Here is a 14,391-nt window from a genome sequence, read left to right as displayed (position 1 = left end):
CTTGCTGGACTTTAATCCTGACTTTAACTTTGTCAATCAGAGCTTCAGACTCAGGCTGACTGTGGCTGTTGATCTGCGTGTTAAGGTCATTCCTTATAAATTAGGCCACAAGGAAACTAAACTCATTTACCAGGGAAACCTCTCACTAATGCATCCTTTTCCTGCCAAGACTGAGGGGCCGCCAAGTTTCAGTCTTGGAGGGGCAGAGATCCATTAATAATGCCTTTACTCCGACGTCTGACGGAGACAAAACCTCAAAAGTCAAAAGACATTTCTGCGACAGCGCTGCTCATTCTGCTGAGAGGGAAAGGAAACCGCCTTTCTCCATGTCCTCCATTATGGTCCAGTTTCAGTCACAACAGCAGACAAGTGATTTTTATCAAACCGCTCAGATGGAGCAGCCACTAATCTTTTTTTCCCTCCACAAACAGAAATGGCATCAATCTGCTTTTCCAGAGGAGGACAGGCTTTAGATGGCGAAACGTTTCTCCTCACAAAGAGGGTGCAGAAGCCAGTTAACACAAAGTGACACCATGTGTTCATCCCACTTAGTCATCAGGAGGATTTTATTAAACCCAGAGAGGCGTCCATTGCGACCATTAAATAGCCTGCGGTGAGTCTCAAGTTTGCAGTTTTAAAATCTCTCATTTAAATGTGGAGCAACCAGCTGGTTTCTCTGTGTGTGGTGTGTTCGTGGGCCAGCGAGGTGTGCGACACTCCTGTTGAGTATGTGTGTCTGTGTGATCCCTTATTTCTCACATGCTCAGGGGTTTGCTGTTATCAGATTCCCCCTGCTGCATTTTTTTATTTTATTTTTTTTATTTATCACCTGCCGTCTGTCCCCTCAGGAGGTTTTCATTATCAGACCCTCCCCTCGCTCTGCCTGCCTTCCCCACTCCTTTTCTGTTTTCAGGCCTTTTCCTTTGAACGTACGGATCCTGCACAAAGCCACCATCCCTCCTCTCCCATGCGGGCTCACAGTTGCCCCTCTTGCCCGCTGAAAGGCGGGGGGGGTGCATCTGAGCTAACACAGAGCTGTTCTGTTCGCCGTGTTCAGGCTCAGCTGCGTGAGCTGCATGAAAAATGGCTCGCATTTTCCGTGCCATTTTTTCCCCCTTCCTCCATTATTTTTATATTAAATTGCCGCTTGCATTTCCGCTAATGCAGACAAATGTAACCCTAATTGAGTTTCAAGTAAATGTACAACTCTGTGAAATGGCTGCTCTTTTACTGACAATTTGAGGATCTTTTTTATGAATACAACATGGTTACTTCCGTGAGTATTGAAGGTAAGTGTGAGTAATTAAATAAATTCTAAGAAAAGGAAAATAAAAGAGGAAGCAGTCTGTTGTTTTCTCCAGCGGAGCTGCAGAATTACAATCAGCAATTTTTAAAAGAAGAGAGGTTTTATGTTGATTTCCCCCCCCCCCTTTTTTTTTTTTAACGTTGTAGATGTGGTTTACTCAAAGTCCAAATTCTGAAGGTTTCTGGAATTTCTAGTTTGCTGACCTGATGACAGAGGCTGCAAGTGTAAATGTGTAAGATTAGTTCAAATCCAAATTAGTTGAAAAATGATTTCCTTGTTAAAACGTTTCAACCGTCTCGACACAACATGGCCGGCATGCTTTTCTTCCTTTTTCCGGTTGTATGTCTCGGTGGTTTGCCAAAAGGGGTTGTGGGTTTGAACTTCCGGTGGAGTTTTCGTGGCTGCTCTCGTTTCTTTGGCAGCAGCAGTGAATGTTTCCAGTCTGTTAATGTAACGCGTCGATGTCTCCCAAACAGAGAAGAATAAGATTTGCGGAGGGCTCCATTAAACCCTCCTCCTCACCGCTACATCCACTCTGCTTCAATTTTTAATCATCATCCACGAAACGTCGGCGCCCGGTCGTCGGGGGACTTTTATTTCTGCCCATCTGATCTGTTGTGCTTTAATTTCCTGCCGTGAATTTACCTTCCTATACACAAACCAATCAGCCAAGCTCTCTCATGACCTGCCTCTGTTTACATACGTCTTCTCACATCTATTCTCAGGTTGTTTGTTTGCTGTCTCTTGTGATCTGACTTCTGCACGCCCACATCTGTTGGTCGTCTTTGGCTTTGTCGGTTGTTTATTTTGGTTCCCAGCTTTAATTCTAACATTATAACATCTAACGTTTTTTTTTTTTTTCTTTTATATCATGTAGCTTCTTCCTTTGGTCTTAAACGGGTTTCACCTAATCCACCTCCCATCTGGTTCCTTCCTGGTGTCAGTGCAGCATTAGATCAATGTGTTGCCTTCATTTCGATATTTCAGATGGAGCTGAACACTCACAGTGGTCTTAACTGCGTTTGTTTGCCTTCAAAATTAGAAATTATAATTGTGTATCTCTCCTCTTCGTGCCTGTGCTTTCACCTTCAGTGAGATGGTAGACAAAGATGTTTAGCTAATCATTACTGAAGTTTTTTTATCCAACCTTGGTCATTTCAATTTCAATTTCATTCCAGTTTTATTTATTTACCCGTGCGAGTGCCCGCTGACTGCAGAAGTTATCTCGAGGCACTTTCCAAATAGAGCATTTCCAGACCTTCTTGATATGAAAGCATTTTCAGAAACCTGGAGCAGAACCAGACTGGGTGAGCAATCATCCGCTTTCTCCGGTTGGGTTGAGAGAGAGATAGAAGAAAGAGAATTGAGTTTAATAACGCGATGACAGTTAATATTATTATTTTTAGTAAGTAGCGTTGAGATATTACAGAGAATAAACTGATATGTGTAACTGATTTATTGAGACTGAGACCGTCCAACATTATCAAACTCCGCTTTAGTCCAAATGAATATCAAATGGATGGGAAGTCCACTCATTGTCGCCAGAGGATGAATCCCAGCTTATCCAGGAAAAAATTACCAGATATCCTACAAACAGATAACAGAACTGGCACAAAACAGATGATTCATTCACGGTCACAAACAAAAGGGAGAAAAAAAAAAGCTAATTTTTTGAACAGCCTAAACGAGCCACTTCTGCTGTGCTGCATATTTTGGAGTGCTTTGATAACATCGTAGTTAATGAGGCTCATTTTAAACACGTTTTATATTTCAATTGCTGAATAAATTATAGTATTTATGTTGTGCTTTCCGTGCAGTTGCCAGCTGACTGTGGCTCTGCAGCTGTTTTATTACAGGTTGTTCTCGCCTTTTGTGTAGTTTCTCATCACTTTCCAGCATCAAACCCCGATGTGTTGCCAGGTTGGATTGACAAGAAGTGGCCCAAGTAAATAAACACCGTGAGGAACACCAGAGGAGTTGCTTTCACACATTAGTCACCTGAATGCTGTTTGACGTGATAATGATGATGATCATCAGAAAATTATCTGTCTGACCTCACATTTGGTTTTTGTCATCGTCACATTACCATTTTTAACCTTTTATGTCGAACTTCATCCATCAACCACAATATTCAGATGAGAGATTGATTGGTGGTAGTGTGTGTGTGTGTGTGTGTGTGTGTGTGTGTGAGGTGGGGTTCTTTTGAATTCACACCGTGTGAAGAAACTGCAGCCTGAAGTTCCGACCAGATTATTTCTTTTCAGTGGAGATTTTCATCCTGCAAGTGTGGAATAATGCATGATTGAGAGCCTGCCAGCATCCCTCCCTCCCCTCCTCTCCTCACCTCTCCTCCCTCCTTTCCTCTCCTCCCTCCCTCCCTCCTCTCCTCCTCTCCTCCCTCTCCTCTCCTCCCTCCTCTCCTCCTCTCCTCCCTCCCTCCTCACCTCTCCTCTCCTCCCTCTCTCCTCTCCTCTCCTCCCTCCTCCCCTCTCCTCCCTCTCCTCTCCTCCCCTCCTCTCCTCCCTCCCTCCTCCCCTCTCCTCCCTCCCTCCCTCCTCTCCTCCCTCCCTCCCTCCCTCCCTCCTCTCCTCTCCTCCCTCCCTCCTCCCTCTCCTCCCTCCCTCTCTCCTCTCCTCTCCTCCCTCCTCCCCTCTCCTCCCTCTCCTCTCCTCCCTCCTCTCCTCCCTCCTCTCCTCCTTCCCTCCCTCTCCTCCCTCCTCTCCTCCCTCCTCTCCTCCCTCCTCTCCTCCTTCCCTCCCTCTCCTCCTCACCTCTCCTCCCTCCTCTCCTCTCCTCTCCTCTCCTCTCCTCTCCTCCCTCCTCTCCTCCCTCTCCTCGCCCCCTCCCTCCCTCCCTCCTCCCCTCTCCTCCCTCCCTCCCTCCTCCCCTCTCCTCCCTCCCTCTCCTCTCCTCCCTCCAGTCTTGGTTCTGAAGAGATCTCTCTTGGAGCTGGAGAGGAGAGGTCGGACGTCTCTCTCCTCCGGCAGCCACCGGGCTTCTCTGCAGCCTCTGTCGGCTTCATCATGGGTGTGTGGACTAAACAAAGAGTGTCCGGGATTATCGCTCAGGTCGCCCTGCTTCTGTCCAGCTTCTGCGGGACGACCGGAGAAGGTGAGCAGCTCGAGCCGTGCGCGCTTTTACTTTTCCCGGAGGAGACGCAGCGAGTCCGGGCGGCTCCGGACCCGGAGAGAGGAGCCTTGAACCGGGGGGGGGTTTCTGTCGCTGTCACCCTGCCTGGAAACTAGTAGTGTGTTATCTTCCTCCCTGCATGTAACACCCAGCTGTCACGTAGTTGTTGTGTTAACTTGGACGGAGTGCAGGTTGTTTATGTCTCCATGAAGGTTTTGGATTGTGGTGCGTCTCTTTTGCGCACCGCTTGAAAAGGAGAATGAATGGCAGTGAAAGTGGTTTCCTGTAAATGATGATTATTTTAATTTGATGTTATTTACTAATCACTACATGATGTGTTTGAGAGCAGCCCCCCTCCCCCCCGAAAAAAAAAAGTCTTCAGCAACCAACCCCCGCATTAATTCACTTGGTTTTGCCGCATTTAATCAGCTGCATATTGACTTCAGCGTTAAAACCACCCATCTTTGCACACTCCAAGATGCTGTAGCTCCAGAACAGACTCTCTACCAGGAAAAGAAAAAAATCAAGAGAGAAAAAGAAAATCAGTTGTGTCTCAGAGGTGCTAAAGCCGGTTCATCCACCGTGTGCGTAAAACAACATTATAGCTTTGTTTTGAGGCTGATTTAGTGCTCAGCGCAGCATGATGAGTATCCTGGGACTGAGCCACGTTTATGTAATGTTCACACACTCCAGAGAGCAGCCAGATTGGGAAGGTGTGTGTGTGTGTGTGTGTTTGGGAGAAGGTAGGAGAGGTGGGTTTGATCATTTGACCTTTGTGGTGGAGATGAAGGAGAAATGTTCTTCATTTCATAATTTTATTTTATTATTTTGTGCCAAACAGATTGTTGGTGCTCACTGAACTCAGCTGTGAAGAGGAGAGCAGGTAGATGGGGGGGGGGTTCCATCCATGCACAGTTTTACTGCCCTTCAACACATCTCTATATTGTCACCACTTCTTTCATCAGCTGATCTTCTCTTTAAATCTCTACAGTGCTTTTCTTTGCTTCTCTTCCCCTTTTAAAGCCAGAAATCCTCTGCCACATGACCTCCACCTCCACCACCACCATCATCATCATCATCATCATCCTCACCGCTGCTTCTCCCTTTCTGGCTTCCCATGAGTTTTAATCTTCCCTGTGACACGTGGTGAAGGTGTCAGAGAGCCAACGTGCTCAGTAACAACTGAGGGCTGCTGCTTCTGCAGCTGGAGACATTCAGAGATGGGTTAGCAGCTTCTTCTTCTTCTAAAGAAGTCTTCTTTCCTTTCCGTCAGCTCCTCCTTCTCCTCCTCCCTGTTGGCTCACTTTCTAACCTCTCCAGTTCTGTCTCCGTCCTCTTCCTGCTGTTTCCTTTTAGCTTCTCCCCTCCTCATGTCTGACCCCTGGATCTCTGCCCTGCTGCTGTATCTCAATCAGAGAGCTGCTGCTGTGTCGCCTTCTCTTTCTTCCTTCCTCCCTTTCTTTGTGCTGCGACCACATCACCTCATGCTGCCCTCTGTGCCCTCTCCTGCTGCTCTTTTCTTTCTCGCTGCCTTTCTCAGGTTGTTTTCTGATTCCCTCTTGCGCCGCTAAAAGATTCAGGCTCAGACACTTTGTTCGTCCCAGTTTCACTTCTGTCAAACTGTAAAAGCCTCTGAAACAGCATTTAGATCATCACTGGACAGTAGAGGTCTCCACTGAAACCCACACTGATGAAACTGCGAAATAGTTTCAAGGTAAAGAACGCTGCATCTTTTCAGCAATGGACAGACGTCTCTGCTGCACTGAACTAGTAAAAAATTGGAAATTTTCATGGATGTTCTCATGCAGCCGTGGGCATGAAGGAATTTGAGGTCTCGAAGAGCGACTGATTAATATTGAATATGTAATTAAAAGCTTGTAATGAGCTGATGCATCAGCTTTGTGTTTGTCCAGCACTGATACAATCCATGTTTACTGCTTTGATTCTCATATTTCCTGCTGCTGTTTCTCTGGGTTTTCTCTGACACACCAATCATGAACACACCATAAACCTCAGCAGTGTAATAAGTTTAGTCTGCAGAGGTGAGGGGATCCCAGCTGCTGTTTCATGTCTCCACTCCCCCCTTCGTTATGGAGATGGTACAAAATGACAGCGAAGTAGAAGTACTAGTGTTACCTGCCACAGATGGCGCTCCCATGACTTGTTACCTGGAGGGCTGAAGTGCCGCTGTAGGTAGAAACAGCTGCCCTCAGCGCCGTGCAGTCAGTGCACATTCAACCACCATTTGATATGTTGGTAGATGAGTAAAGGCAGGTTGAGGGAGTGCTCCCTGAATCAATAATGGAAAAGTTTAATCTTTATAAACGACATTAGCTTCCGTCTCTCCAGCTGCTGAAAACAAACCTTTACAGATTTGTCACTGTGACTTCCATGTTTCAAATTCCACATCATAATTTAATCAAATTTAATAATGTATAATCAAAAACATTAATTAGTGCAGCGTTAAGCACAACTTAAAGGTCACATATTTACATCTCTGGAGATGATAGGCCAGAGGAAGCTCACAGCTATTCACAGTCTGAGTCAGAACTTCTGGGACTTTGTGATGTCACAACAAAGCAGTCACCGTCCTCAGCCACCCCCCAGCCACAAATTCTTACAGATATCAACTCAGAGTGACCTTTTCTTAAAAAAATAAAATAAATGAATGTAGATGTGAATCAGGTTCAGAGAAGTAAAACCCTCAAAACGTCACGATGCGTGCCATCGTGAAAGAGCTCTCCATTCGTAACACTTTTTCACTTACACTCAACGATCAAACAGTGAGAAATCTATCACAAAGAGCGAGACAGATTCTTTCCAGCAGAAAAAAAAACCCAAACAAACTAGAATCCACTGTTGCCTCGGGGGTAGTTGTGCTCTGAATGAAGCATGAAGCTGTCATCATTACATACGATGCACAAACAAGTTGTTTGTCTGCCCATTCTCGATGTCTGGCTGCTGTGGAGGCAGTAAGCTGCGAAGTTTGAACGCTGCAGACTGTTGAGATGCATTTCATGTTGGCCCGTTCCTGTAAACTGAGGCTTTATCCTCCGTGAGACTGCTGGTTGTTCCTCAGCACCTTCAACAGGAAAAATCTGAAGGAGGTGTGAATGTAAAATATGCAGAGGCGCTAAGAGAAGCGCAGAGGAGGAGAACAGGCGTCAACAAACTCTCTAATCTGGCAAAAGAAGGTTTGCAGATGCAGGTCTGCGTCTCTGGACTTCTGCTTTTGGACTCGCTCTGTTTCTGGATAAAGCAACAGCTTCAGTTCAGTGCAGACAGTACGTGTTGCTGTTAAGTGTTTAGTGTGCCGTTTAATTAGGCACTGTTGTGCTCGTGTGCAGAGATTGACACGAGCCTCCGGGAGAAGCAGAATGATGATGAACTCAAACCCAATTATTGACTGACGGGACTTCATTTCCTTGTTTTTGCGACTAATAATAAAACATAAATTATTCAACTAACATTCAAGCAGTTCAATACTGATGTAACTATGTCTCATAGTTTGTCCTTTTCCTCTGCTCAACTTTGTCTCTTTCTGCTCAAATCAAACCGCATCCTGAAGGTTTAGCAGCAGATTGATTGATTGATTTTCCCTCCATCCAGCTGCATTGCATTCTGGGCAACCGATGCTAAGCTATGCAATGTTCCATTTAAAACTTTTTATTCTGTCACCCTGGTGCTCTGGTACTTTAGACTCAACAAGCATTTATTTGATTGTCAGGGATATTTGTAGATACATTTGTGTCAAAACATATTCTATTGTACATCTTATACATCCTGACATATATATTATATTAATACAGATAAACAGTTTAATGTAAAAGTCACGATCTAAGCAGGGGGAATCATTAAAAAAAATGAAATTAGAGATTTGATACAGTAGTTTTTTTTGTAAATCTGGGATGGATATAAAAGTTGTGGAGATGGAAGCTAAGCAGACAGAAGAAGCCAGGCGTGTTCACATATGACGTGTGAAGAGCAGTAAAAGGTGACGACCGCAAAGATCAATGCAGACAAGCACTGAAAATAAAACAGAATTTGCTGCCTCAATACGTTGTGATAGAGAAAACCATCTTGAATTTGAAAGCTCCCGGCCTGCTGAAACCAATAAGTTGCCCTTTAAAGCTTCCATTCCTCAGAGAGTCCACCTGTTGTTCATCATCCACTTAATAATTGTCCGTGACTTCTCTTCACACTTCATTTACTTTAGTGGTCCGCTGGTGCCGCAGGGCGAGCGCTGACTGAGGCTGTTTATCAGAGGGAAGCCAAGGAGCTGCAATACGTCCTAAGACGTTTCCTCGCTCACCGCAACTCGCCATCTGTGCGGTTCGCCCCACTCGGCTCAGCGCTTAATTCAAGCACAGCAGGCACTGTGATTTATTCAGTTATGGCTAAACGGCGAATACACGTGGCTCTATGCGTGTTATTTTGATGCTCAGAAAATATAGGAAGAGAAGCAAAAATGCTGCCTCTGCCACTCTGAGCAGTTCTGGGTTAAACCCTCGTTCATATAAAGTTTTGAATTATGGCTAAAACTATGTTTTCTATGGTCAGACTGACTTCGACCTTTGACCACCGAACTCTAAAACCTTCATTCTTGAGTCTGGAGGTGTTGTCTTCACAAAATCTAAATCAGGGTTTATAAAGGCGCTGTGATCTTGACCTTTGACCCTTAGCCACCCACATTTACCCAGATCTTCCTTAAATTCAAGTAGAAGTTGAATTGTGTATTGTGGCTCCATGGGAGTCACGTGATCAGAGCCTCTACAACCTTCTGAACTCCACTGAAGATGTCGTAGTATCTTTGGATCTGTTAATGAGGCCAGTAAATGAATCACTGTGGTGTAGTTTTATATGATGGGGGTCCACTTCCTCCTCATCATTCCCGCTAAACGTTACTGGTTGCGTCAAAGTTGAGAGCAAAACAGGGTCAAGTTACGATGACGCATGTTTATCATTTATTCATATAATGCTGTCCTCCCTCGTAGGTTCTGCCATGGGAGAGTTTTCTCTATGAAGTCATTAATCATATTACTCATCGCCCACAGATGGGAGATAGATGGCTTCTTTCACTGTCCTCAGGAATTCTGCCGTCATGTCTTTAACTCCCCTCTGATTTAGAGCCACTGAGGTGTGTGTTATAATCACAACCCGACAACAGAACACTAAATGACTTTAAGCCCAGTCTAATGACACATAATGACTCTGACAGCGCTTCGACTGTGTGCGTTTGTGCGTTTTTGCATTTTCGGGCGTTAAAGTGATGTTGGTCTCCTTCTTTCGCCTCAAGCAGAGAAGTTTCATCCTTGAAGCCAGTTATTAGTAGTCAGCTTGTTGTCTCCCTGCAGAGCGAAAGAAAGCTGTCCCGTCCTGCCTCAAAGCCGGCTGCTCAGTTTGAAAAGCTGCCGGTTAAAACGGAAGGTTGTGAAAGTCACGGAGGGATTGATTCATATTCAGACAATATCCAACTTTTTTTTTTGCTATCTGATTACACAACAAAAGAAGCTGATGTGATTTCTTTGTTTTTTATCTAGTCTGTTAATTACACTAAATTAAAGACAGCATGGGCCGGTAACTCACACATCTCATACTGCAGGGAGCTACTGAGATGCTGGAGGCTGAATGACAAATTGGAGAGAGTTAGTGTTTCTCCAGTGAAGGCTAGTGATTCTTTCAGGCAATGTTGGTTATTTAAGCTTCAGGAGCTCCGGGGGAATTATTAGAGATGCTTGATTAAAAATCAGAGCTGTTGAAGAATCCCTCGTCTATTCCAGATTAATCTGGTAAAGAAAATGCTGAGGAAGGGGCAAAACGCAGCAGCCTGTTTGGCAAAGCACTGCCTCATGGGAAGGTATTACTTTTCAATGAGCTAGTTGTTTTCACTGGGGACAACATAAACCCGGGAATATTGACTATTAGCTGTGAGTATGTGGTGAAAATCTCTGCAAGCCTCCTGCTCCTGTTTGATTCATGAGAGGGCAGCATCAGAGTGAACCAGGATGAGGAAAAAGGGAAGCAGCTGAGGATAAATCCGCCTACATATTTCTTCTTTAGTGTCATTTATGGAAATGTGTGCAGGCAAAGCGGAGCCACGGACGAGCTCTGATGAAGTCAAGGTTACAGAGCCAACATGGAGCCACCAGCCATGAATCTGGAGTTATTAACCCAGGAACAGGTAGTTTAGTGAGGAGCTGACAGAGGACTGCAGACCTGCTGGACCGGATTAGTTCAAGGCCGACCCCAAAAGGAGTCCAGCTCCCCCAAAAAAATGGAGCCATTCATTGTGTTTGGTTGTCATCATAGATTACTTTTGTTCCACCTGCAGGGTCACAGTGTTCAGGTACTGAAACAGGTGTAGGGAGCAACCGAGTGCAGCACACAGAGTCACAGGTGTAGTTGGTAATGACCTTTATTGTTTAGAGCAGCACGCACGCACGCACGCACGCACGCACACACACACACACACACACACACAGCGGGAGAGTGGAGATGGCAGCAATCAATTCAGGAATCAGCAGTCAGGCCAACAGTAAGTCGCTGAGCAGTGCGGGTTGACAGGAAACAGGCCTGGAGAGTCCTGCATGCTGCAGAGGAAGTGGAGGGGGGTTTATATACCGGGCTGATTGCAGATGAGAGACAGGTGAGCAGTGAGAGGGGGCGTGGCTTCAGTCCAGGTGAGGTGAGGTGAGGTGAGCCATGAGAGGTAAATCTTCATTCACATTTTTCTCTGGTTGTTCTCCCACTTCGGTAGATTCTGCTGAATTTTGAGGAAAGTTTGATGGTTCATATTGAACTATTCTGCAAAACGCCATCAAATGCTCTGTGGTAAATGTCTATGTATGTATGTGTGTGTGAGATCTGAAGGTGTCGTGTTGACATCCATGCGTGGATTTAGATTTGCTCCACCTGGGCTCAGGGCGTGGATCAGGATGTTTCATTGTGACATCACAAAGTTACACGGCTCCTGATGGCTCAGTTTTTAATTCAGGCTGCATGCTTTTCTCTGTGGACGCAGAAACTAAACACAAATGTAACACAATTTTTGGACTTTTAAGACAAACTGCTCCTGGTTCCAGATTCATTTCTTCATTTGGAGAATCTTGTGTATCTTGTGTATTTATGAAGGTGCATATGTAGAAAACATAGTTCCTCTGTTGTCATCTTGACAGAGACAGCTGGTGTCACTGAGACCGGACTGCTTTGGGAATTTTAATGTAACATTTTCATATGTCCTCCCCTCACATACACAAGCGTCCCCTGAATGTTGTGCTCATGAAGTTTGCATTATTCAAAAACTTCTGCAGGGCTAATTGGCCAATGTCCGTCTTCAGGACTTTATTCCTCACAGTCAGGAATCTGATGTGGATCTGGTTTCACACTGAAATAAATGCAGATCGCTGTTTGTTTTTCTGCTGCTCTCGTGAGGGGAATCAGGGAATCAGAGCTGGTCGCTGAGTCAGTGGCCATTAAAGACGGAAGGTACGGCTGAATTTCAACACAACCAGACAGAGCTGAATCAAAGTGTGAGGTCAAACGGAGGTGAGGAGGGGGGAGGGTACAGTAAAGGTGAGAGCTGAGAATGAGGAGGGGTGATGGAGATGGGAAAAAGGCTGGAAGAGCAATATAAAGTTTGGAAACGCTCAGAAGCATTTGCTCTTTGATTCTCACAGCTGCGGCAGCTGACATTTACTGCTGCCTTTCCTATTTTATCCCTCACTGGCTTTTTGCTGTTTGTGCGTTCTGGATGCACCTCACATCTCGGATATGATTTGACTTCATGAGACAAAGCAGGAAGCAGATGAGGACAAGGAGGATAGCAGGAAAGATGGCATGTATGGGAAGAGAGAGAGGAGCAAGGAGGGTAAGGACAGAAGGAAGGACGCAAGCAGGAGAGTGCTGGAGATGTGATGTTGGGGAGAGCAGACGTGGAAACACATTTGAAAGGAAGAAGACACTGAAGGGAGGAGGAGAGAGTTCAGGGCTTTATCTGCCTCCTCCAGTCTTTGTCTGCAGTGACACTCTCAGCGGCCTCCACGATTTCACGCCATCCTGCGGTGTGTGTGTGTGTGTGTGTGTGTGCGCATTTTAATGTTCTGCTCACAACTCTGCAGAGTCCTGCAAGTTGTCAGTTAGTCCAAGACTGCGCAGATTTTAATATTAATGTCTATCAACTTTGAAGGAATGGCCTCCAAGCATCTGAGTTCCTGAAGTTCTGCTCATATTGCACATTTGGTGCTTTGGTGCAAACTAAGAGTCAAATTAAAATGGTGAAACACGTCCATCATTTTCAGAGAGAGGGCTCGACAACAGACTTTCTTTTACGACTTCTCTGGGAAACTGATTTGGGATTTGGGTTCATCGACAGCATTGGTGCCCCCCAGCTCTGTTTTCAGTGCATTAAATGCCATCTTTTTCTGTCAACTTCTCGTCCACGTCAGCTGTGAAAATCAAAGTTTAAGTCTCTGTTTTGGTTGAACACAAAGATGATTTCTCTCTTTTGCAGACGGGAAGGCTGAGAAGTCTTTCTGTCGGCAGATCTAAATCTTGTGTTAACTGTCTAACTCAGTGAGAGTTTGTCTGACAGGACAAGGATGCACATGGACATTATAGGAGTTGTTTGGTTACATGTGGAACTTAGAAGGCTGCAATAATGTTATTCATCACGACTTTTACATTTTACTGTTCTGTGTGTAGTTAAAAACGAGTCAAATATCATTATTGCACGTGCGGATGGTTATGAGCATCAGGACTGAAGTAATCAGAGAGCGTTCATCCAAAATGTACCAACATGGCGCCGGCTGATGGTGACTCGCTACGAGCTTCTGTCTCCCCTGACGCGCTTTACGTAACTCACTGATTAGCGGGATTGCTTGCTCTTTATTCTCACGTCTGGATGTTCCCGCTGGGATTCGTGCCATATCGAGCATCATCATAAACACGGACCTGAAAAACAATTAGAACTCGTGTGTGAGCAGATGTTGCTGCTCTGGCAGAGCGGTCTGCTGGTCCTCAGGGAGCCGTGTGCTCAGGACACATCACAACAGTGTGGTGCGTTTTACACCAGAGCACCGTGAACCAAAACAACATTCGTTTCATCGTTTTAAAACTCCTGAAATAATAAACACAATCGCCACAACCAGCATCTTCCTGAGGAGGACTGATGGCTGAAGATAGCTCCCCTGTTTTGTGTCATCTGGTGCAAAGATTGCGATCCTTTCTTTTTATTTCTGCGTACCTTCAGCTTGGCCATTGTGCAACATTTTTCTAATTGCTGAGTTGTTTAGGGTCAGTTTATCCTAACAGGACTGTGGCCAACAAGCTGTGACGGGAGATATTCGCCACCATATGCTTCATGTCCAAACGGTAGACTAATTGGGATCGGTTCACATTTTCACTGATCGCAACAAATCTTCTGCTCTTTGAAGCCCCGATAGCTCGGGCCAGAAGTTCTGCGTTAACGCTGGAAGGACACAAACTCTTTGTGTTTCCAGCCTCAGGAAAGACAAGCTGTGATTGAAGAAGAACGCCAGATTTTTTTATTTTTTATTAATTCTTTTTTTTTTTTTTTTTTTGAAAGCGCATTCATCTTCTAACGTCTCCAGATGGAGGACGGTTTGAAAGTTAACCTAAGCAGACGGTGTGACGCTCAATTCATCTCACAACGTGCACAAACTCTCTGCTGTAAATGTTTAACCCCGACCTTTCTCTGAACTGTAATATCAACCTAATTCTAACCTGAACCTTAAAACCAGGCCTGAGGGGGAATCGAAGAATGAGGACTGGTCAAATATTCACTTTTCCAAAACGTCTTCACCTTCTAAGGTCTATAACGGAAACAAGCTCTTCTAAATCTCACCAGTGTGAATGTGGAGGACTTGACTGCAGCAGGAGGTATTATAATTTTCAAATCCCAGGTTCTTTGGAAGTTTTGATCTCGTTGGTGGTGTCAG

At 45.1% G+C, this 14,391-nt stretch overlaps 1 protein-coding gene across 1 annotated transcript in view; it reads left to right on the top strand.

The window, feature by feature from the left end:
- The first annotated feature begins 4,272 nt into the window (after window positions 1-4,272).
- The window catches only part of LOC115057166 (contactin-associated protein-like 4), a 66,307-nt gene continuing 56,188 nt past the window's right edge, over window positions 4,273-14,391 (top strand). Inside the window, exon 1 of the mRNA XM_029524060.1 lies at window positions 4,273-4,417. Coding sequence (XP_029379920.1) covers window positions 4,330-4,417 — 88 coding nt within the window. The 5' untranslated portion in view covers window positions 4,273-4,329. The remainder of the gene's footprint in view (window positions 4,418-14,391) is intronic.

The sequence above is a fragment of the Echeneis naucrates genome, chromosome 17 (assembly GCF_900963305.1).
Source record: "Echeneis naucrates chromosome 17, fEcheNa1.1, whole genome shotgun sequence".
Classification (NCBI taxonomy): Eukaryota; Metazoa; Chordata; class Actinopteri; order Carangiformes; family Echeneidae; genus Echeneis; species Echeneis naucrates.
This window is presented reverse-complemented; position numbering and strand designations above follow the sequence as displayed.